The 26,261-nt window shown below is 37.6% G+C and overlaps 2 protein-coding genes across 3 annotated transcripts in view; both read left to right on the forward strand.

Annotated features, from left to right (window-relative positions):
• Nucleotides 1-26,261, forward strand: part of si:dkey-162b23.4 (sodium/hydrogen exchanger 9B2) — a 58,888-nt gene that overhangs the window by 8,711 nt on the left and 23,916 nt on the right. The gene's annotated exons all lie outside the window — the stretch shown is intronic.
• On the forward strand, nt 17,932-25,615 carry bdh2 (3-hydroxybutyrate dehydrogenase, type 2). Of its 2 annotated transcripts, none has more exons than XM_056236877.1 (10): nt 17,932-18,009; nt 18,554-18,641; nt 19,639-19,717; nt 21,409-21,505; nt 21,746-21,854; nt 22,828-22,888; nt 23,142-23,255; nt 23,353-23,411; nt 25,193-25,285; nt 25,449-25,615. In XM_056236877.1, exons 2-10 carry the CDS (start codon nt 18,570-18,572, stop codon nt 25,500-25,502), a joined length of 738 nt encoding a protein of 245 aa, XP_056092852.1. In that variant the 5' UTR covers nt 17,932-18,009; nt 18,554-18,569; the 3' UTR covers nt 25,503-25,615. The 2 variants fall into 2 exon arrangements, with proteins under 2 accessions (XP_056092852.1, XP_056092853.1); XM_056236878.1 differs by lacking the exon at nt 17,932-18,009 and adding an exon at nt 18,354-18,371.

A 26,261-nucleotide genomic window follows, 5' to 3' on the forward strand; every position in this document is an offset into this window, starting at 1 on the left:
AATGCCCCTTTGGGGTTGTCACAAGAGTAACTTCATTGTGTTACACAATGACAATAAAGTGCTTGAATTATCAGTTAAAACACCTTCCTTGTGAATATTATCTGTAATAGCAGGCGATGCTGGAAGAGAGCAGCAAAATGAGGTAAAGCCACATTCAGCTGTGCTGGTTCTCTTGCAGCAAAGGATGGAATTGGAGGAATCTACAGTGGAGCTTAGTTTATCACAGTTGATGCTGGACACTGAAGCATTGCTGTGGAGAATGATGTACCTGTGTTTTCAAACATGGGGCATTCAGTTTATTTAGTCCTGTTCAGTACCTCTCTCAATTAGGATTAGTGGAAATCGCCTCAGCTGCAGTTTAACGCTGAGAAGGGCATTGCTAGGGATGGTGATTCTATATTGTTATTGACTAAAAATGTCATACAGATTGAATGCATTACAGTTTGGTTTATCAACTCTAACCATGCCTTGATGTTTATTACATTCATTATTATGCTAAAACAGGCAATTTTTTGAGTAATAAGAAAGAAAAATGAAACAGAATTTTGGCAGATTATTTATGCTTTGATTTGTATCTATCATTTTGTTTTTATTTTGTTTATTTCTCATTTTGTCATCTATCATGGTAACACTAGTTAAAAACATTAACAGTGCAATGCATAGTGGATCTAAAGGTCTGAGATCATATTGCACATCACATCAAACTTACTAACTAACTATAAAATAAAACAATACAATGTCATCTAAATTAAATTAAAATGACCAATACTGGTAATACTTTACACTAGTAATGAGCAATACATTAGTATTTATAAATCTTTTATAAAAAAAAATCAACTGTTCATTATTAGCTCAGGTCAGTTAATTTCATTTAAATGTTGAAATTAACATTACTTAACTAAAGCATTCATTAATGTTAGTTAATGTCAACAAGTTCAACCTCAATGTAGTGTTAACAGTTAGGTCCTCCAATATGATTGGGCGAGAGGCGTTCGAAGAATGTATGATACATAGCACATCAACAGCACTGGGACTTTTCACTGTTTGTATCTCTCACTCCACTTGTCTGTTTTGTGCGCTAGACGAGTGATTGCAGTCTTTATCAGTGAGTCATTTGAATCATTAAGTGAATCGATTTGTTCAAAAGCATGGAATCATTCAGGAACAAAACACCACTGTGTTGCAACAGTTATGGCGTGGCTTTTTTTGGAACTATTTTCGTTGGCAGAGCAAAAAAAAAACTAGGCCTATTGCTTAAAATGTAAGTTACCCATATTATTATTTTTTTATTATTATTTTTTTTTTTTTTTACTGTTGTATTAAGCTATATCATAAACCTCATAGACGTCCTATTGAAACCACTAGTAAAAAATATTTCTCTTTTGCTGTTCTTTTTACATTAATATATTATTTTTTTCTTTAGACATAATTGAATTTCAGGATTCAAGGTAAAAAGAAAGAAGAAGCTGAATTCCAACAGCTGAATAATTTCTAGTTCTACCAAAGACTTGGGAGATAAAATGTAACAATAGCATATATTTATTAACAGCCCAGCAAGCAAATATTTATAAAGTTCTTTTAGTTTTGTGACACATTCAAATTTAGAACAATTTGCTGCTGTCATCAAAACAAAACGGTGAGATATCTACCAAATACTAACTGTGACATTCAACCATTTCCCACTTATTTGTTAACAAAAATGATTTTGTGGGGGGCAAAATAGAAGCATTTTCACTAGTGCTCTCTGAATCCCTGTATTTAATAATCCTATATTGACCATAATAACTACTTCAAGAGTATCAGCAACTTGTAATCAGTAGTGTTTTTTCTGCATGTATGCCCATGTCCTTGTGATTCCAGTGCAACGTTTGGTTCAACAATCCTGCCTATGTTCAAATTGACTAATGGCACTTTACCCTGGTTGCTCCAGGGAAACTATCCCTGCAATTAGTGTTCTATTGCAATTTCAACAGCGCTCAATGGAAAGCTTCCACCATTCAGGTAGGAATTAACACTGAATGCTACCTTGATTCAATTGAGTGGTGTTCCATGAATGCAGATTACAGATAGACAAAGTTGAAGTGAAAAACATTTTAAGGGCTTACATTTGACATGTTGTCAAGTCGGATTTCAGAAAGTAATTTCAAGCATCTATCTAAATGATTAGTTTTGAATGAACTTTGAATGAAAGCTACAAAAAAATAATACAGTATTATATATCTATCTGCATATCTATCTATCTGCATATCTATCTATCTATCTATCTATCTATCTATCTATCTATCTATCTATCTATCTATCTATCTATCTATCTATCTATCTATCTATCTATCTATCTATCTATCTATCTATCTATCTATCTATCTATCTATCTATCTATCTATTGATAAGTTTACATGGAAATAGAAACAGTCTCAGGACTCTAATCATTCAAAAGTTTTTTTTTTTTATCTATCAACAGATTAAAAAAAATCTGCATCTTTTTGTTCTATACCCATTGCCATTCTTATCTAAAGGAAATATGGGCCTTTTCAGAGCAGAAGGCCGACTGAGAGATGAATGACGACCCAACAGAGAGTAAAACTCATTTAGTCGTCCAATTTGACACATGTTGATTGTCTGATGTTTCTAATCTTTAAACCAATTGTTGCAGAAGTGATAGTTTGGGTCGTGTTATGTTGTGCCTATTTATCTTATGGAAATATTATTATCTTTTTAACGAAGTCTGAGGAAGAGTGGCTAAACTCGTGGGTAATCTGCTAATGTTGTAAATGTCAAAGTTGTAAATCATTGCATATTGAGAAATACAGTTCAGCAGTGGGCCTCTTTTTAAAGATATTGTTCTGTTCAGATTCATTACTAGAGAGCGGCTTGATCTACAATGAAATATTAAAAGTAGATTAAAAAAGACAAGGGCTTTACTCACTTATCACTTGGGATAAATCGAAACAGTCAAGCCCATTTGTGGAAAGAAAGTAAGATAAAGCTTCACATGAAAGTTATGTTAGTGCAGGAATCAGACAGTTACATTACTCTCTGCAGCTTGGACTAATTGAGGGCACTTGATTAATGATACGCCTTATTGCAGTAATGTGAAAACAATAAGAAATCAATTATCCAGTCTTCTAAGGAGCAGCCTTCCCATTTAAGATGTCAAGATGCTAATTAGCAATACGACTTTATGGTTGTTTGCGTGTGCATGTATTTTTTTAAACACTCAACTGGAACATTTACTCATCTGCTTATAAATGTGGAATCAGTTTATGTGTTGCTCTTGTAAAATGAATGAATCAGTAAGCGGCAGAAGCCTGAATTATTTTTGCTTTCACTGTTCGCGTCTCAAAACTTGATTCAACAGGATTAAATCTAACACGCACAATAGGACTTTTATTCATCTCTGCACACAGTGTTGAGACCATCTGTGCAATGTGACAAATCAGTCATATCAGGATACCAGCCTTAACAGGGATGATAGACTGCGGTGCACTGCCAGAATATTATAATATACCCTTGTAATAAATAGAACTCTCATTTCTCCAGAACATTTCCTGTTTTGTTTCATTTTGAAAGGGATTTCGTCTTGCTTGTACCTGCAACATATAGTGCCACTTAAAAAAAAAAAAAAGAAATTCAAAAATAAAAGGCGGTTGCTGCCTTCCGTGCTTAATATCTGATATGTCATCTAAAAATGAAATGTGCATATGGAAGAATGAGGTTAGTGTTACGTTTCTGGGTAATAGAAAGCGCACGACGAAGGATATTCAGAGAAACCAGGGCCCGTATCCCTAAAGATTCTGAGAATCCTCTCAGAGAGCTCCTAACTTAACCTAAAAATTCCTTGCCAGGAGTTTTAGCTTAGAAGTGATTCCAGAACATTTTCAGTGAACTCTGAGCAAGGAATGGATGGAAAATCCTATCTTAGTGAGCAGGTGTGGTTGACCCCGTTGCTAGGTATGAGTCATCATTTCAAAAGCCGTGATTGGTTGATCCTACAAGTTTGATGAAAATGAACTTTTGGTGATAATGAGCAAAGGATGTACCCTCAAATCAATAAACATAATTATACACTCTAATCTTATGCAGACTGTAATTGTAAATAATATTTCACATTCAAGAAAATATCTGGAAAATGAATAGTAAGCTGTAGGGGTTATAGCCTAACATTAGAATCTAAAATATATGAAAACTTAAGCTCATTACACCCTGTTCAAATAATGATGCATGTCTTATTTGCTCAAATGAATATCCTAGCTGGCATATTTTGTACTTTCACTCCCATATGGACCCCATTGAAAACAAGATGGCCTATCTCAAGGGGCTGTCCTTAATGAAGTTGAAATTGCAACGTTACAAATCAGTGTGGTCTTAACGAGGGTAGCACGGCTCAGCTTTTATCAATGTCTGTGATTGCTGGCTGGTCTATTTATGAAGGCTTGTTAACAAATATCCTACAACTCCTTGAACTCCTTATGCCGAGTTCAGACTGCACGATTTTCAAAATAATCGGGTCACTGTTGTTTTCACACTGCATGACTATCTGGGGTAACATTCAGTTGCTGCTGTGTTCACACTGCACGATGGATCGGCGACAGGAGGTTTCACACTGCATGACTTTACAAAAGAAAGAATCGCCGACAACTTCTGCCTGGTCCGCAAACTACGTTTCACAACCAAACAAACGCAAGAAGTGATAGGAAATAACGGACGATCACGCATGCGTGAGACCGGAGTTCTCGCGCGACACTGAATTTGTTATTAAAAATGATACCCTACAAATTGTCTGTGCACTGATTTGTAGAGAAAATGAAAAAAAATAATAATAAACAGTTTATGCAGGAAATGGTTGGGAGGACGAGGGGAGCAAGGACTGTTTGCAAAGAGAGTTGGGGGTAAATAAATAATTTTGCAAATGTCCTGCTGTTGCTGCTGGTCATGCAAATGTTTGTGCTTTGTTTCTGTTTGAAATAATTGTAAATATAGGCCTATCTATTAAAATACTGATATTCTGGTCTATAACTCCTCCTCCTCCCTGTATCTTGCTCTCTCATTGGCTGTCGGTCATCGCCGATTTAGTTTTCAGTCAGAACACATTCACACGCAGGATTGTGAATCGCCGACAGGTCCAGATATTAAGCATGCCAAATATCTCACGGGGGTCGGCGACTCGTCGGCGATTCTCTCAGATCGCGTCTTTGCTCATTCACACTGCGTGATTGTCACTCGCGTGAACGAGCACCGATTTGCCTGTGATTTCGGGCATTTGTCAGCGATTACTCAAAACCTGTCGGCGAGCCAAAATCGGGGCTAAAATCGTGCAGTCTGAACTCGGCACTAAAAGTGCTCTTCCCTGCTCTTAGCAGATCTCGCCTTAGGAGCCCTTTTAAGCACTAGGAATCTTGAGGAATAGCTTTTATATTAACTGGGATTTTCGTGTCACTTTTAGGGGGAATTCTAAGAAAACGTCATGACTCTGAGAATTTTCTTAGAATTTGGCCGCTAGGAGCCACTTTTTGCACAAAAATTCTTTAGGGATGTAGCGACACTGACTTTGTTTGGGGAAATTATTTAACTCAAATGGGGAATATTATTCATTAGATAATGAATATGTAATCGCATACATAAATTAAATTATCCCAAATAGGGAATGGACTAAACATTACCATATAGGAATAATTAACACGATTGATCGTAGTAATTATTGATATATAGGTCAGTTAAGTCAGATTAATTATCAGGGTCAATTTACATGTGATTCCAAATTAGTTTCTCATGCATCCTGGTTCGTCCTGCGAACCGGAGATGAAAACTTCCTTATATCACAAGATTACCTGCCTGTATACCGAGTGAATATTTTCCGCTGGCCACACGGAAGTATCTGCTCGTATACGGCACTTTCAGATGTTTAAAATAGTTAACCGAGGTAGAGCTTTGGTAACTTTACAGATCTTTGACATATTACAGAGACTTCAATCATGGGACAATGAGACAGATTCGATTCAAAGGATTATGGAATTTAATAACACAATACTAAGGGTTATATAGACTACTAAAAATCACGCAGGAGTAAATAATATGCATATCAAAACAAACAATTAATACAGGATTGCAATATGACGTATTTAAAAAGACACAGTTAGAGTGAGAGAGAGTGAGAGAGAGAGAGAGAGAGAGAGAGAGAGAGAGAGAGAGAGAGAGAGAGAGAGAGAGAGAGAGAGAGAGTGAGAGAGTGGGTGTGAGAGAGAGAGAGAGAATGACAGGACCGTTCAAAACAGTTCAACAGAGACCCAAAGGATTCCAATATTAATCTAGACAACTTTAAGCAGCACTTAATTGAGATTTGTACGTTACTTGATTTAAACACGGTCCCTTTGTGTTGAGTTGTGTTACAAAGGCAGCGTGGTTGGAGTTGTCTGGCACGTCTTCCGGTAGGAGGCAGATGTTTGCGATTGCTTCAGCTGCGGCCCGTACGAGAGGTGATTAATCTTAAACTTGTTTCGTTCTTGAATGAAACCGAACTATCAACTGAGGTAGATCAAAAGAAAGCAACTTAGATTTAAAACAAAGTAGAAAAACGACGAAGAAGGAAAACTCCGGCTGGAGTTTAGCAGGAAAGTTTAGGAATCTCTCTCTGGCGTAGGAAACTGCACAGAGGATAAGGTGGCGGTCTATTTTGAAGGGGCGAGGGACACGCCTTTCTCACGTGTCTGATCCAATCGTTTGCAGGAAGGCGGGTCGGCAGACCTTGTGTATTTCACGCCCTCCGGATCATGTGCATAGGGGATAAAACTTGTTCGAAATACACTTCTAAACTAGTATTAATAAAAGCATGCATCATATTACATTTTGGGTTGATGATTCAATCTTCTTTGATTATTCTGATTACAACCATACCAAATTCGGCATTCCTAGGGCTTAGTGAAATGCAGATACACGATTTTCGTGATTAAACGGATGTTAAATTGATCACATATCATAAAAGCTTACAGTTATACCAGTTTTGTCACCAGGGAATCATGAAAACACAACCACAAAACATTATACATTTACAAAAGGGGATTTTTGATCCCATGTGTTCAGAGTGTTCCGTGTGTGTAAATGGGTGTTCAGAAGTTCAACCAGCGTTGGTCACGCGGTGAATTTGTGATCGAGTCCAGTATGTATGTGTGTGTGTTCATGCGTATGTATGTATGTTCAGAGTTCATTGACCGATGGTGACGGGGGTGAACTCGCGACCAGTCCCGTGTGAGCGCGTGTGCTTCGAATTTGATGAGTTTAAACAACTGCTACAATGGCCAGTTGTCTAATCTTACAATTCTCTTCTGTGTGTGTAAGCGAAAAACCCCAGGGGGATTCCACGTGTGTGCGCTTATCTGAATGGACAATGTTCGTCTTGTCACCTTCGGAGGGGTTCTTCCACGTGATTCTGATTCCAAGATGGGCCCTTTGGTCACATGTCTGTGTCATATGTGATAAGCAATGCATTTCTTTGTTTAACCATTCGTGGCAAACGCCAGTGTGTGAATCAGAGTCAGTAATTCAATCAAGTCCCAGCCCCATTTGCTTTGTGTGGCAAATTACAACAGAGAGACTTTGTGATTGACTCGGTAACCTAATCAACAGTCCCATGACCTTTACTTTTGTCATAGTCTCTGAATTAAAAGAATGCAAAACCAGCAGTTTAAGAAAATGGCAGATCTGACCATGGCTACAGGGATACGGGCCCAGGTATTTAATAGTAAACTCAAGGGTAACATCACATTTACACAAACAGTAACCGACACTGAACACTGACAAGAGAGGAACTTAAATACACAGAGGAATGAAGAGGGAAACAAGACACAGCTGGGGCAAATGAACTTACAGGTGAATACACTGAAAACTAACGAGGAGCGGGAAAACTGGGACACAGGACTGAACCAAAAACACTAAGCAAGGGGAAACACAGGACACACATGTAACAGTTAGTTGGCAGGCACTGTTTTCATTATTTGGTGAAAAAAACACACCAAGTCAGTGCAAATGTGTAATGTGTAAAACAAAAAAACATGGGATGCAAAGTTTTGAGAGAGGAGCAAACTAAAATAAAATCTAAAACTTATTGGCTGCATTAGAAACCGCATACTGTCTGAGTAGGAATTTGATTTACTTTACTTTGAATTTAATTCTGTCAGTAATTACTCACCCTTATGTTGTTCCAACCCCGTAAGACTTTCGTTCATCTTCGGAACACAAATAAAGATATTTTTGATGAAATCTGAGAGCTGGATCACTCCTCCATAGGCTTCTAGGCAATTTCATTCTGCCGGTCCAGAAAGGTTAGTAAAATCATCGTTAAAATAGTCCAAGTGACTACAGTGGCTCAACCTTAAGTTTATCAAGCGACGAGAATACTTTTTGTGCGACTTTATTCAACTATTCATTTTCTTCTGTGTGGGCCTCTGACGTAAGTTCACGAGAGCGCCACGACGGATGCGCGAGAAAAGAGAAGATGACGTTCACGATCGATCATTTTTCGATCAAACTCAGATTTGAGCAACAGTGAAGGGCCCTTCCACAAGGCCGTTAGCGAAGGGTACATGCGATGGTCACTTTAAGGAAGACATTTTGTAATTTATGGTCATGTGACCCAGTGAATACTTGTGATTCATTGTAAAGCTAGATGGCGGAAAAATGTTCTAGTTAACTTACAAACAGAGCAATTCAAGTAGTTTTGTTTTGTTCATGATATATTTCACACTTTTTTGTCATGTTATGTTTAAATGAGTTTCATAGTTAATGTGTTAATGCAGGGTTCAAAGATGACAGCAAATTTTAAAGTTGAGAACAGAGAAATACACTCACACACACATAGGCCTATATAACAAAAACGTTTATATAAAATGTATTTTTATTTGCAACAGTTATGTTAACAGCAATAATAATACATTTCTGTTGAAAGAACAGCTATTCAGCTGATGGACACCGTGCTGCGATATCATGGGACCATCCCAGGTGAATATAATGAGGAAATTACGTTGTCTTTTATTGCTCCCTTTGTCAAGTGCGTTCCAAATGGCTACATAATGGCCCGCAAGTGTCCTGCTCACTCCAAGTCCCCACTTCAAGGGAGTCACTTATACAACTACTCGTTAAGGCAAATATCTATTAGCCAATCACATGGCAGCAACTCAGTGGTTCATGTAGGTTGTCTGCGAACCGAAAGGTTGGTGGTTCAATCCCCGGTTCCACCTGACCAAGTGTCAAGGTGTCCATGAGCAAGACACCAAACCCCGGCTGCTCCCGATGAGCTGGATGGCGCCTTGTATGGCAGACACCGCCGTCGGTGTATGAATGAGTGTGTGAATGGGTGAATGTGAGGCAAATGTAAAGCGCTTTGGTGGCCATTGGGTCTGTGAAAGCGCTATATAAATGCAGTCCATTTACCATTTACCATCTCTTCAGTCAGGTTTTCATAAACAACACTCTACCGAAACGGCTTTACTGAAAGTGTCAAATGACAGTATGATGTCTGCTGATTCTGGAAAACACACTGTTCTAGTTCTCTTGGATCTGTCCTCAACCTTTGACACCGTCGACCACCAGGTTTTGCTGAAAAGATTAAGGGATCAAGTAGGGCTGTCAGGGTCAGTTCTGCAGTGGTTCACCTCATATTTATCTGGGCATAGTTTCAGTGTTACAGCTAAGCAAATAAGGTCTGAGTCTGCGGACTTGCTCTGTGGAGTGCCTCAAGGCTCTGTTCTGGGTCCTGTTTTATTTTTTGTTGTATTTGATCCCTTTGGGAAAGATCATACAAAGCTTCAGTGATGTTTCCATAATAACGTTTCCATCCGCGTTTATCGCATAAGCCGTATATCGATCAAGATAAAATTCGATGAGACCGATCCTATTTCATTTGAGTCGTTATTCATGAAATTCAATCGAATTTTACTGTTTCCATAAGGCATTTTTCATTCGTTATCACTTAATGCGGATAAAAACGTGTGGATGGAAACATAGCTAGTGTCTTATAGGATACATTTTAAAATTTTGGTTTTAGTTTTTAGAGCTTTGCATGGTTAGGCACCCTCCTATATTAGTGACCTGATTCAGCGTTATACCCCTGTGCGTGCTCTGAGGTCTGTGGATCAGAACCTGTTGACTGTTCCACGCACTCGCTATCGTACTAGAGGTGACTGATCTTTTCAGGCTGTTGCCTCTAGGTTGTGGAATGACCTCCCACCGTCTATGCGCTCTCTTGACTCTGTTGATGCCTTCAAATGCAGACTAAAGACTCATTTATTTGTTCAGGCTTTAATTAGCTGCTTGTGGGTTGATATGATCATGTACTGTCTATGCTTTTATTGTGTGTATTTTATGATATAATTGTTTTTGTTGTGAAGCACTTTGTGGTCTTATACCTGTGAAAGGTGCTATATAAATAAACTTTTACTTACTTACTTACTTACTTATCTCTGAACACACGTCCAACCTTGAAGCAGATCAAGACTACAGCAGCAGAAGACGCACTAGAGCCAATCCTGTCAGCTAACAACAGGAAACTGAGGCTACAATTCACACGGGCTCACTTAAATTGGACAATAGAAGATTGGAAAAACATGGTCTGATGAGTCTCGATTTCTGCTGCGACATTTGGCGCTTTTCCACTGCATAGTACGGTACGGTTCGGTTCGGTACGGCACGCTTTGGCGCTTTTCCACTGCATGGTACGGTTCGGTTCGGTTCGGTTCGGCTCACTTGTGGTGCTTTTCCACTGCATGGTACGGTACGGTACGGCTCGCTTCGGCTCGCTTTAAATGGTACCTGGTCTGTTGAGGTTCCAAGCGTATCGTACCGGTACTAAAATGTGACGTAAAAACACTGCAGATCACTGATTGGTCAGACAGAATCGTCACTACCAGCATCATTGGACACTAAACCCGCTAGATTTAAATAACCAGTAGACAACAGCCAACGCGGTAGCATCTGTTTTTTAAACTTTAAAAAGAAATGGCTGAATCGTGGTCAGTGGACGAGGTGCAGACGTTCCTCTCGTTGGTTGCCGAGGAGCGGATCCAGCGAGAGCTATCACCGGACCTACAAACAGTGTAGGGACAAAATAACGATCAGTCCCACCCACTTTGAAGGGGTACTAACTGCGGTGGAAAAGCAACCGAGCTAAAGCGAACCGAACCGTGCCGTACCGAGTCGAGTCGTACCACGCAGTGGAAAAGCGAAGCGAGCCGAACCGTACCGAGCCGAACCGAGCCGTACCAGCAGTGGAAAAGCGCCAATTGAGATAGGGTCAGAATCTGGTGTAAACAACATGCAATCATGCATTCATCCTGCCTAACGGTTCAGGCTGTTGCTGGTGTAATGTGGAGGATATTTTCTTGGCACACTTTGGGCCTCTTAGTACCAATTGAGCATAATTTAAACATCACAGTCACCATAACATTTTTGGGATGTGCTGGAACGGAATATTCGGATCATGGACGTGTAGCCGACAAATATGGTCAATATGGACCAAAATCTCTGAGGAATGTTTCCAGCATCTTGTTGATTATATGCCAGGAAGAATTAAGGCAGTTCTGAAGGCAAAACCTGACACTAGCAAGGTGAATCTAATAATGTGGCCAGTGAGTGGCCAAAATATTTGTCTGATATACAATTTTATGATCAATTTGATTCATGTTATATAAGTAATTTCAAAAGGACTTATAATCTGTAATGGTTTAATAGCTATAATAATGGTTTGACTACTATTTTAATTCGTAAATTAGTCAATCAGCCATTGAATTACTGTCTTTCTAAGCTCTTTTTTTTACTCAATTGCTAGTTTAATTTATCTACTACTGCACTCATTCACTTTTTTCCCCCTTGTTGTGTAACTTGTGCTCATGTAAATCTATTAATGTGCTTAAATCAAAGGAATGGATGGCTTAATGGCAAGCCTGTGATGTTGAAAAGAAAAAGAAGCCCCAGGCAGAAAAACCTTATTTACCTCTTTACTTTTTTGGAGGATCGATAAGCCATTAAAGGTTTCCTACACCCTTAATAAGACATCCACTGAACTACACAGACCCTCTATATATGTATCTCGGTGCAGCACTGTTTTTATTTTCATGCCTCTAAGATCACAAAGTACTCATTTCAGCTCCCTGAATTGGTTGATGGGATAGATTCAACATCAAAGTATTAAGAGTGAAACCATTTGCCTGTGGGTCAATTCATGTTTTGTATAGCATTGCTCAAGCGCTGACCTTAGATTGGATTTGGGTCCTATAGCACCTCTTGAAAGTAAATCGAATCTTTAAGCAAAGTACTTTTTCCTTTAACATTCTGATTGGACCATCATGACCCTAAGTGGTATGCTTGAGCAAATACAAACACACACTGAATCATGTCAAGGGGCTACTTCCTTCTCTACAAATTGTACAAAAAGACTAAGATTATGTTTTGGCCATCTGGCACATAACATTCAGCATCAGAAAGCAGCAAAAACATATCACACTTTATATTAGGTTTCTTTAACTACTATACTTGTATTTATTTATTTTTTATGTAGGCCTACAATGTAGTTATGTTCATGTTGTATTGCAAAACACTCTTGCTGCTATTGAGGTGAAATGGTAAGGTTAGGACAGGTTTGGTGGTAGCATGGTTAAGTTAAGTTAAGTTAAGTTAAGTTAAGTTAAGTTAAATATTAGTACAATGTAAAAACATGTAGGCCTATGTATAGTTGCTAAAGACACAATATAAAGCGGGACCAAAAAAAAATCTAATTTTGATCTGCTCTTAATATGTAAGTCATGATAGGCACAACTGTTTAATGCTAGTTTTTACCCAACATGCATGTTGAATTACCTCAGCATAATTGCTTCATGCAGAAGTGAAATAGAGATTTCCTTCTTCCTTAGGGGTTCAGATATACCTATGTAATTTGTCGCAATTCTGTTTTCCTTCCCATATGGAAAACACTATTGTGTAAAATGATTAATAATATGAATGACCTGGCAGTATCTGATGTTAAGATTAAAGGCCATGGTGCAGGTTAAACACCACTGTCGATTAATGGGTACATAAAGCAGTTAAGATATGTATATAAAGTTAGAAATGTCTCCCAAATTGTGTTAAAGTCCAGTTTTTGACGTTTTTGCTTAGTAACGGTTATTTTTTTACGCGACTCGGCGATGACGTCACATGAGGTAGACGCAGGCAGCGGCGCGCTTGGTTTAGTTACAGTTCTGATGGTTCACAGCCGAGGAGATCGATGTTCTCGTCAGGGCCGTAAAATAAAGAGAAGTGACATTGGGCCGGGGATGGGACAAACCCACCCAAATTAGCTTCGGTTAAACATGCACATAATAATTTGGGTAAATGTGTACGCTTTATGCCTATTTTTCCTATCGTCATGAACACAACAATGATTTCACTCGTGTTTAAATAGTTTTCCTTATAATAATGTATCATTTGCAAAAAGTAAAATGCATCTGTGTAGATGAGAGAATCATCTACAGTGTATGCGCGTTGTTCATTCTGTATTATGGCCAAGCATGCGCGCTTAAAATAGCATCTGAATGTACGCGCTAGACCTAGACTTTAGACTAGGTTAGGGTGACCAACAGTCCTGTTTTCACGTCCTGTCCTGGCTGGGTTTTTTTTTTTTTTATTATGAAAATGTCCTGGTTTTCAAAACTTCTGGGAAAGATCAGCTCTAAAGCAAAACATAGATGGGCAAACAAGGAGAATGAGGAAGAAAAACAGGATAAAGAGGAAGACTAAAGATACATTTTGTTAGTTTGTTTTTGTAAGCTTGTGAGAGCTATTTTTGTTAAATTTGGAGGTATTTCTTTTAGTTATTTCTTCTTTATATATTTATTTTTTTAATATAGAAGAGACATTATTTCATTCATTCAAACCTGTAATAATTATATATTTCTTTTTCTAATACAAGAGACATTTCATTCATTCAAACCTTTAATAAAACAGGCTCTGAGAAGGCTATCTGAATTTGTGTCTTGTAATATAACCATTTTCTACAGAGGAGGCATAGGCTACTTTAAATATACTGAAATTAATAAGGCATCGAGTAAATTTCGAGTATAATTTGAGTATCTGTTTGCCGGGCCGAGTGTCCTGCTTTCACCTCTATCTCCAGTGAAAATGTTGTTTGCAAACGTAGCTGACGATGAGTAGGCTGGTCATGTCTTCAGTCAGTGTGATTATTGTTGATAGTGCTAACTAGTTTTCCTCATGACTGTCATTGACACCGTCAGGCTTACCAGGAGAGGGAGTGAGTTGTGGGCGGTGTCGTCCCATGGAAACTGTGGTGGAGAGCTTGTGTTGTAGGGAGGTGAGCGCGTTTTGGTCGCTGGTCGAGGACCTCACCCCGCGGCCAGCAGTTGTAACGTGCCTAACGCAGCATCCTGGATATGAGGCTTAATGCCTGAATCCGTTTGTGCTACACATAGCATACTCACACTTCATGCAGGATAATGGTCCCCTTCAAGCCAGCACGCACGAGTATGTTCATGGTTTATGTTTACTTTACCTTTTTATTTTTTACACGGAGTCCTTTGAACAACAGCTATAGGTGACAGGAGATGTGTTGCATACACAATAAACATGCATCAGAGACGTTTCCAACCTACTTACAGAGTTTAAAACTTAAGAATCTTTCCTACTTATCCCTAGGCAATACCGGTACACTGCGTACAGGCAGGCTATACGCTGGCCTGGGCTTATGGAGTTTTAGGCAGGAGTATAAGAAGCCTCTCGTGTGGTTTCAACCATCAGACAACAATTCCAAAGTCGTGACCAGACCTATCAGGGCTTTCAATCGCCTCGTTTGGATGAAAATGTATAAAAATAATAATTGCTTATTCTGTTGTGATCGCCCAATTTGCCCTCAAAATGTTATAAAGTACACAGAACACATGAATTTCTATAAGAAAGAAAAAAAACAGTTTATTGGCATTGCTTGTAATAGTTACTAAACATTTACTGAACAAGGACAAAGATTACTGAACAAAGACACAGGTTGCAAGTAAACAAATCTATATAAAAAAAAGCCCACTGATGTAGGGCTAGACCTGAAACGTTTGCACATTGTTTCTTTTGCCTGCAATAGTGTGGTCCAGACAGAGCCATAGAGAGAGAGAGTTGCGACACTCCCATAGACCGCCATAGGAACTTAAAAATGCGCAAGTAACGCGTGTCGTGGAGCGGCCGATAGTTCCAAACACTGATAGTTCCAGCATTGAACCCCATTCATTTTCAGTGCTTCCGAAGTACGCTCGCTGGTAAAATAATGAAATTACTGTATTTTTTTTACTTTTACACACATTAGCCGACCTCTCGTGAATCTAGTCAGTATATTTTATGTAGCCAGTTTTAGTTAATGCTTATTGGAAGATAATGGGTTACTTGCAGCTAGCTATAGCTCACATGACCAACTCTTCATTAAAGTTAGCTAACTTCTGGTAACCTGAAGTATATATTATATTATTTATAATATATATGCATAGCATATGCATGTATGTATGTTTGTACGCCTATGCATATATACACACATAACCCTAACCCATTTAAGTAAATGAATTGTGTGTGTGTGTGTATATATATATATATAGTTTATATTTACCGAACATTACTGCAAATTTGTACATGCACACTTATATTTTATGTTGGTTGTAATTCTGAACGGACCGCCTCTCCAGACCTCTTTGCGTGATCACGAAGGTAGGCTAATGGCTGAATCGGAATTTATAAGCAGGATCACGGGAATCAATAGCCTAAGAAAAAAAGTAATGATTTTGTGCAAAGTAAAACCAAAGCAACAGCACACAAAGAAAAAAAAAACATGCAGAATGCAGGAAACCACCACTAAATGAATACTTACAACTAAATCATTGGACTTGTCTGTGGAAAGAAAATAATGTGAAATTAGGTTCTTGTAGCGTGACTGCCGGGTTAGGTAGAGGCTGACGGCCTCCTCAGGAACCAGTTTGAAGGATGTGGCGATGGGGGCGGGTGCATCAGGACAAACTGGCGCTAACCTCTCGAAGAGCTGCAGGTGGATTGGTGTAGCTTTCCCGAAGCGCCTTCATTAATGATGTTGCATAACCTGCAGACATAATAATAATACTGTATAAAGATCATTGCCACTAATGGAAACACATGAAATTGTCCTGCATATGAATTATAGCAAACATAAACAGTAAACAGAATGTTACGAGATTGCCAGGGAGATTACAGTACAGTGGACCCTGATATGCGCTACTAAATGTTTTAAAAATACATAAAAGAAATTCAGAACATATTTGATGATTTGAATGTTACAATTAAATGTTTACACCAATACTAGTGGTAATACATGTGGTAAAGTTACATAAACTCTACGAGGTAGTGAATTTACTGAGAGGTAGCTAAACTCTGAAGTGAGAAGTGGATAAACTGTTTCTGACATAATTTCAGCGGTGGGTAAACTGCGTTTGGCCTCCACTACAGCCCTGACGACACGGTCACGGTCAAATGTGAAAGAGAACCGTAGCAGTCTAACACAAAAAGCAAACACGATTGCGAAAGCCGCTTGATGATCATCACCACTGATCCAAACACTAGCCATGAAGCTTTCATGACGATATGGACATTTACTTCAGGGCAATTTTGTTTTGGCTCAAATTCGTGAATCACGAAAAATGCTCTTCTAATGTCAGAGTGATCGTGCTTGTAGTGGAGGCTGTGTCAAAGGGAACACGGTAGCTATACAAAATACACACAGAGCTAGCTAACACGCAGCTTGTAAACATTAACGTTAGAATGAACTTACCGTGGCAATATCTCGCTTGCGGCAGACGGTGTCTCTCGACCTCGGGACAGGGCAAGCAGAGAGGTTTGCATTCACAGACGGCACGGCGGTAGGAAGTAACTTAGCCATCCTCTCACTCTTTAAACTAAGTGAGACCATCTTGGCATCCCCTGCGTGGTAAATTAATCCTCCTCTTTGAAATGCGCGCTGCATATTCTCGAGTAGGCGGCGACAGAGCTAACTTAGCTGAAAAATCTGCTCGCCTAATCTTGACAAATTGCACCCAGCTTCGGAAGCTCCCTTTGTCCTTGGGGAAACAATGGACCCCATGTCCAGTTTTGATAAAGTTTTTGCACCCGCCACAAACACAGTAATAAACCATTTTGTCTACTTATTATCTAGCTTACTCTTCTCTAAGCTGTTATGCTATGCTATCTCTCACTATCTATCTATGTTATGCTTATGATATCTATCTATCTATCTATCTATCTATCTATCTATCTATCTATCTATCTATCTATCTATCTATCTCGATATATTTACTTATCTGACACTGTCACTCTTTCACTAGCTACCGTTAGCTAAGTTACTACTCGCGGGCTTTCGTCTGTTGTCCAACAGCGAGTACCTCATGTGACGTCATGCAATGCATTGTGGGAGAAATTAGAATCCTCGCTAGGCTAGTGGTAAATGCTAACACATCACCGACTTTTCCGTATTATATTTCTTTTTTGTAATCCCCTACAACATAAAATACAAAGGATAACTGTTTAAATGTTTATTACCAACTAGAAAACTGGCAAAAAAAAAAAAAAAAAAAACCTGCACCATGGCCTTTAATCAATCGGAATGTGAGGTAATGTATTTTATTTGACTGGAATGATTATAAACATCTGTTTCATTCTGAATGGAGGTTTATTATACGTCTCCCATTTCCAGTTCCTGCCATTATTCATGAAACACAAAAAAAACACATTTAGGCTACATGTCATAAAATAAAATCTTGTAGTATTATAATTTTTTTTTTTTTTTTTTTTTTTACCATATACGTATTTACCGTATAACAAATAATCACATTTGATGCTTTTCATTTATTCTTTTTCTAGTACAAAATAACTATTTTAATGACTTTTATTTTGATAGAAAATTGAAACCTGAAAGACAGGGGCGTTTGTTCACGTGACGTGTGTTTTTCTGGAGCACACAAGTTCAAGTTGACAGTAAGTTGTTCCACTTTTCCTCGTTGTTGTAAACAGACTCTACCTGAAGCGTTTCTAATTGTGAAGTATTTAGTGCGCTCAAGCGTGAACTGCGTTTTTTTATTATTATGTTTACAGTCATTTATAAGACTTACTGCTGCACTGAATTACCTTTACACTCGTCACGTGACACGCTTTAGACCCATTTTCAAACGTAACTAAATTATCGTCACATAATACATTCTTATGATCCAAGATTAATCGTACACTGCCTCGGAGACCCATCAACTTATTATCAACCAAGTAATTTGTTTGCTGCAAACGAGAACTCTTCATTAAAATCATTGATTCCTCTGCATTGTTGCTCATTCTGAATATAAAAGGTAGGCTATCTGGATATTTTAGTAAAAATGGGGGATATAAACATGACTTTTCATGGAATATAACACTTTCATTGGGATATTAAACACTAACTGTTCAATATGACTAAAAAGGTAATTGTGTCTTCATATATTTTAGCATTTAATCAAACTAACGAACCTTGCCTATGCTTTTTCACGTTTAGGTTATTATCGAAGAACATGGGCCGTTTGGACGGGAAAGTGATTGTCCTTTCTGCAGCAGCACAAGGCATTGGAAAAGCCTCTGCAATAGTAACCATTTATTTTCCTTCCATCACTTCCTCCTTACAGCTCTATAAGTTTGCAGCACTCTGCTTTGGCGCTATTGACAGCCCTGTGTGCCACTTTGATGTGTATAATAAATGGATTTACTCTGAGGGGTTTCCCTTTTGAATAAAAGCTTGTCATGCAAGGGCTGTCAGCATGGTATTTTTGAGTCTGTCAACTGTAGATGCAGAATTCGGACATAGTAACACTGTGGTAAATGTTAAACCCATCTCGAGGGTAGAAGTTTTCTAGCTTTTGCAACCTGTTTTCTATTTTTACCAAAAAATTGTATTATACAAATGCTATAATGAATCATTAAGGGGTGAAGAAAATAGTGTCTCAGATCATTTAGGCAAATTTGATCTCTGTGAGTCAATGGCACGTTATCAGCAGAGCGCTAGAGGTGGTTAAGATGCACACCTGCTAGGTGAATACATTTCCATATCAAGTGAATATTCAAATGATTATTAAATGAGAGAAACTGCAGATTGAGGAAACACCATAGCCCTGAGCCAGTTGGCAGATCACATGGAGGAAACGCATGCCATTGCACAAATTGTTGTCAAATGAAATCTCATTTGTAGAGTGTTATTGAAACGTTTATATGGGAAAAAATGTACTGTTTATTACCTAAGCCCTGTTGTTTGCACTAACCCTGCTCAATATGAGCTGTAAAATACCAAATACCTGCTGTCAGGTGAAATTGGTTCGATGAATTTATATCCACTGCCATGATATTGCATTACATTTGTCCATCTTATAGTAAAGAGCATGAACCTGACTCAAAGACGTTGAGAAAGTTAACAAACATCATGTGGTTTAGTAGTAGTGTGATGAACAAGAGTCAGACTCGGAACACACACTGATTGCTCATTCATTGAAACAAAGTGCATGTTTTTATTTGTAAGGTTAGACTTACTTAATGTTAATTATGCATGTTGTTGTTTATTTACTTTAACTGTAGTCTTCCTAAATGTAACAGGCTTTTGCCAAGGAAGGTGCTCAAGTCACCGCTACAGATATCAACGAGGAGAAACTTAAAGAGCTGGATGGCATTCCAGGTAACTCATTGACTAGCTATGTATTGCCACCTAGTGGGAAATGTGGTGAAAAAAAAAATCTAAACAGGGATCTGTTTAGATTTTTTGGTCCACCCAAAAATGACAAATCAGTCATCATTTTCTCACCCTCAAGTTGTTCCAAACCTGTTTGTGATGTATTTTGAAGAATGTTGGTAACCAAACAGTTGATTGGCCCCAATGATTTTTTCTCATACTATGGAAATCAATGGGGCCCATTTACTGTTTGGTTACCCACATTCTTCAAAATATCTTCCTTTGTGTTCTCCACAAGAAAAAAATTCATACAGATTTGGAATAACTTGAGGTTGAATAAATGATAACTGAATTTTCATTTTTTGGGTGAACTATCCCTTTAACTGTTATTTTCCAGCTATTTATTAGGTGTCTGTGAACTGAAAATGAAGACATCAACTCAAACTGACTTTTGACTCGAGTCTGGACTAACAATTCAAATTTTTTCAATTATGTATGACAATGATTATTTAATGAATTAATTTAATGAATTAACATGCTGTAAAATCTTAATGATAGGAACCCAATGCACTTGACTTTAAAGGATGGAATATGAATGTCTGTCTAGATTGTATACATCATCACTATGCAAAATCTAGCTCATGCTCTACTGTTCAAAAGTTTTGGGCTGGTAAGATACATTTTTTTACGGTTTTTGAAATAAGTCTCTTATTCTCATCAAGGCTGGATTTATTTGATCGAACATACAGTAACAACTGTAATCTTGTGAAATATTATTCAAATTTAAAATAACTGATTTCTATTGTATTTTAAATTGTAATATTTTTCCTGTGTTGGCAAAGCTGAATCGTCAGCATCATTACTCCAGTCTCGTCACATGATCCTTCAGAAATCATTCTAATATGCTGATTTTGATGCTCAATAACATTTATTTGTATTAATGTTGTAAACAGTTGTGCTACTTTTTCCCCCAGGATTCTTTGATGACTAGAATGTTCAAAAGAACAGCATTTATTTGAACTATAAATCTTTTGTAACATTTTAAATGTCTTTACTGTCTCTTAAGTATGTTAAGTATGTTAGTGTTTACAGAAACATTTTAATGTTTTTTTTGTCACTTTTCACTATTAACTAACTATTAACTATGACTTTTGCCTCAATAAGCTTCTAATTACTGCTTATTAATAGTTAGTAAGGTAGTTGTTAAGTTTAGGAATTGGGTAGGATTAGGGGATGTAGAATATGGTCATGCAGAATAAGGCATTCATATGTGCTTTATAAGTACTAATAAACAGCCAATATCCTAATAATATGCATGCTAATAAGCAACTAGTTAATAGTGTGAATTGGACCCTAAACTAAAGTGTTACGTTTTATTATATTGTTATTACCTGAAATGTCTAAATATCTTTAAAATCCAAACTTTTGTGATGGACACCTGGTCATATGTGTTTGCTTCTTAATTTGCTCAAGCATCTTCTTTGGTCTTTGAGCATGTCTGTATCAGACTTTTCCACCACAAGAGATTTCAAAGGCTTGAGGGCCTTCCAGTAGCCCCCCTTTTCATACCGCTCTGCTTTAACACATAATCCCATTATGTTGGAAACAAATTGTTTTAGTTCAAGGGTGCTTCTCCCCTCAGGCTTTTGTATGCTCTTCTGATTCCTGGAATGTTGTTTCCCCCCTTGCTTTATTAGGTATCAAAACCAAAGTTGTTGATGTTACCAAGAAAGACCAAGTTGAGGCCCTGGCCAATGACTTTGACCACGTGGATGTGCTCTTCAATGTAGCTGGGTTGGTATTTCTCCTTAAATCAGTGAATATATAACTTCAGCTAACTTCTAAAGACACAAAAAATGGATATTAAATGGAGTTTCTATATGTAGCCTATCCTGCTTAGTTTCAGAATACACCACCCTCCAGAAATCACTTTTCAGGAATGACAAAAAAACATGACTTTGTTTCATTTTTGGGTGAACTATTCCTATTCCTTTAGAGTGCATAAAGGTTCTCATTCTTCTTTATTTCACACAGTTTTGTCCATCACGGCTCAATACTGGAGTGTGAGGAATCAGACTGGGATTTCACCATGAACGTGAATGTTCGTAGCATGTACCTGATGATCAAGGCCTTCCTTCCTAAGGTCATCTTATCCTTCTCCTCTCTAGGATTAGACCAGAACACATGCTAGCTCTTACATTTTGACCTTAGACCTTCACATTTAGAGATTCTTTTTTCATCCCCATCTCTTTTGTTCTTTTGGTTAAGAGTACAAAGCCGACCCGTAACCTGCGGTGAACTACTTAATCCCTCTGACGGCATAAATTTGCGCAAACATTGTTCCTTTGTTGATGAAATATAAATGTCTGTCAAATTCGTAAAATTTGTATACCTTACTATGTCACATGATCCTTCAGAAATCATTCTAATATGCTGAATTGGTGCTCAAGAAACATTTACTGTTATTAGGTGAGTTCACGCCATGTAGGAATTACCCTAATTCCGAGATTCCGAATTTTAAAAAGCAACACGTCCTCGTAGAACTCGTAATTACAACTTGTAAACACGTAATTTTCTAAGAGCCCCGACTTGTACAACATGACCTCTGTACAGATTCATTTTGGCATTGATAAGCATTGACATAGAAACGCATAATTCCGAGGACGTGAGCAGCTCCGAGTTGAACTTCACGTTATCATCTTGTAATTACGGTAATTCCAACATAGTGTGAACGTACCTATTATATCACTATTGAAAACAGTTGTACTGCTTAATTTTTTGTGGAAACCGTGATACATTTTTTTTAAAGATGCTTTGATAAATAGGAAGTTCAAAAGAACAATTATTTGAAATAGAAATATTTTATAATATTATAACATAGTAAATATAACATTAAAACACTGTTTTTTCTGTCACTGTTGTTCAATTTAATGTGTCCGTGCTGAATTCAAATATTAATTTCTTTAATAAACATTAATTGTGCTTTGGAAAGTAATGTATATCAGGTTATGCATCTGTTCTGCATGAACACAATAATCCTGTCATCTGATTTGAAGAATGTTACTTTAACCAGTCAGCCATTTTAAACTAAATTCCCCTTATCCATCTCTATATAGATGCTGGCTCGTAAATCTGGTAATATCATCAACATGGCATCTGTGGCATCTAGTATCAAAGGTAAATATTATATTCTGTTGCAAACCATTTGCATTTTGATGCTGAATTATAAATGGGCTGCTGTAATACATCATGTTGTATATCGAGTTTTGGCCATTTGCTCTTAATTACATGTGGTGATTGACATTGTTCCATGTAGCTCTTGGCATATTATTTTACCCCCATTATCTGTAATTTTGCTGATGCATGGATAAATGCCAGGTCAAGTGAAGTTTGCCCTCTCCTAATTGCTCATCCTTAATTGCATGTCCAGGAGTTGCTAACAGATGTGTCTACAGCACATCTAAAGCTGCCGTCATTGGACTGACCAAATCAGTGGCAGCTGATTTCCTGGAGCAAGGGATCCGCTGCAATTGTGTCTGCCCTGGTAAGCTACTTTATTGATTGTTTCCCTCTATTGAGTCCCTCTGTACCTAATGATTAAATGAGTCATTTTGCTTCTCTTGAACTTTTGAACTCTACAGGAACTGTAGATACTCCATCTTTACGTGGCAGAATTCAGGCTAGACCTGATCCAGAGCAGGTACTGCTTCCCCATTACAAAGACATTGTGCTACACAGCCAAGTGACACAGTAATCTAAAGCTGTTGTTTTTTTACAAATGCAAAACTCAGTTTTTAATGTGAGAGCTCTCAGGAAAGATAGGTAACAGCCAGCTGAAGCACAGAGGCGTTTCACACATGAATCATGGCAGTTACTCTTTATCAGCTAAGTGGCTTGACACACCAAGCTGACAGTTGGACCTCGGTGAGTGTCTTTCGGTCTAGTTTTTGCGGTGTGTTCCTCACGCCGGCGACAGTCCACCAGATTCACCATGTCGAATCAGTGTCGGGCCATCGGTGAGAGAGATCGCTCTGATTGGCTGTTCAGTTTTGCAAACGAGTCAGTGCATGAGAATAAAAGTGATGAAAGTGAAATGAGTCACTTTGGTTTTCAGTGGCATTACATAGGTTGTAATTTTTACACTAAACACACACAATGGGTCTCATTCATGAAACACGAGCAGAACGAATTTTTGTGTAAATCGTGTGTAAAGTGGTTCTGGCGTAAATTTTCGGATTCATTAAAATGTTTGTTTTTTCCAAATGTTAGTTGGTACACAAGAAATCTACACCTGCTCCCAGCCACGCGTAAATAGTGCGCTTAACACCCGAACGTTTTGCTCATTAATAAGGCTGCATTTTAATTCACCTTAATCGGGTACATATTTGCACAGCATTTTGAAAAAATATTAAATATAGTAATTACAGACGGTTTTTCTTATTATGAGAGCCAGTAATAGCAGCTGCGATGGTGGTCCTTCTCCAGTTTGAATACTATTTTTCCGAAGTGAACTAATTCGTTTTTTGCTCTCAAGCTTAATGTCGAACCATTTTCTTCTCACTTCTGGGAATGTTCGATTAACAGATGAAACTCCATTAACTGCATCTGTAATATGCTGCCAAGCTTCCTTTTTTTTAGGACCCGATACGCCACTATGTACGCTTGAAAATAAAATGTGGCGTTTTGAATGAACTTCTGATAATAAAACTTCAATTTCTGCATCTGAGAATTTTTTTTTTCATTCGCATTCATGTCGTAATATGATGCCCATATATAGTTGTCAGTCGGATTTAATGGGCGGGATTAATGGTAATTGAGAATGAACATGCACGCGCATCCCATTTACGACTGATTGGAATTCATTAACACACACACACATTTCACTATCACATCTGACGTTTACGAAGTATTTGTGAATCAGGAGATGAGTTTTCGGGAAGGTCTCTTTACGCGCAAATCACTCGCATATTTACTCGTATATTTACGAATATTTCATGAATGAGACCCATTCTGTGTATATATATATATATATACATATATATATACACACACAATCTGTGTGTATGTGTATATATATATATATATATATATATATATATATATATACGGATGCATGAGTAATATTGGGCTGTAAAAATTGTAAAACGTTTTCCACCATGAATTTGAATTCTGTGATCCAACGGTCAGCAGAATAACATGAGTCATGACACATCTGCTCTTTGCAAACGTCTGAGAATGATTGTGTTTGTGCATTTACAATGCCTCTCTGAAAATATTTTTATTTTTCCTATTTTTTGGCATTAGCACCTGAACAATGAAGACCCTTACTATAGAGTTTTTTGCCTGACTGAATACAAAAATCATTTTTTTTATTTTTTACATAACCAGTAAAACACTAACCAACAGCTGTGCTAATCATATAAACACACAGTTCAGTCTTTCAGTCTCTTTGTTTTATAGTTCCTGTCTTTCAACTCTCAGGCTTTTAAAGACTTTATGGCCAGACAGAAGACTGGTAGAATGTGCACGGCAGAGGAAGTGGCACATCTGTGTGTGTACCTGGCCTCAGATGAGGTGAGTATTTGACCATTGTACCCTCTTCTTTTCTATGATATCATTTTAAGACACAACATTTGGTACTGATGTTGTTTTTTTTACTGTTCACTTGGATATTTATATGTCTTTCTACACTTATTATTCATGCTTTCAAGTTTAAAAATAATTTTTATTCCTGCAGTCTGCCTACGTAACAGGAACAGAAGCCATCATTGATGGAGGATGGAGACTCTGAGGATGTTTTATCACTGGCCAAATCTAAAAAGTTAATGCAGCTGTGGGCTCTTCCTGAGTCCTGTGAATCCATGTCTTGATTGCATTTAATATTGAATCATTCTTAGCCATTGAGTCATTGACGTTAAAAGGCTTGCAGTTTATAAACTACAAATTATGTGATATTACACCCCTGTATTTCATATTCTATTAATGGGTTGTGTTACTATATTGGATTTCAAGTTCACTTATTGCTGAACATGTCATCAAATGTTCAGCTTGGTTTAAAAATGAATTAGCAAAAATTCCAAAATAATGGTTAAAGAAATTATAATATGCCAAATGTAATTAAATTATTTTGTCAATTACGTGTTTTGTGTGTATGCTTTAAAAAAAAAAAAAACTGAAACCCATAATTAAAGACAATTAGTAATTTAAAAGAATAATCTTTAAAACTCTTAGGCCTGGTTTTACAGACAGGGCTTAGATTAAGACAGGATTAGGCCGAGTTCATTTAGGGCAGTTAAGTAGCTTTTATAAACATGCCTTAGGAAAAAAAAAAACCTTTATGGTATGCATTTTGAGACGAAACAATGGCACTAACATATTTTAATATATGTCAAGGAAAGTTGCTTTCAGTTAAAACAGCTCATGCATTTTAGTCTGGGACTAGCTCGTCTGTGAAACCGGCCATTAGTGTGTTTTTTTTTTTTGTATTAATCCCCTGGCTTTAGTTTTATTATATGTGTCATTTATATATGTTCAGAATGAACCACATAAA

Source organism: Rhinichthys klamathensis, unplaced genomic scaffold, assembly GCF_029890125.1.
Source record: "Rhinichthys klamathensis goyatoka isolate OS25496 unplaced genomic scaffold, OSU_Roscu_1.1 h1tg000469l_1, whole genome shotgun sequence".
Taxonomy (NCBI): domain Eukaryota; kingdom Metazoa; phylum Chordata; class Actinopteri; order Cypriniformes; family Leuciscidae; genus Rhinichthys; species Rhinichthys klamathensis.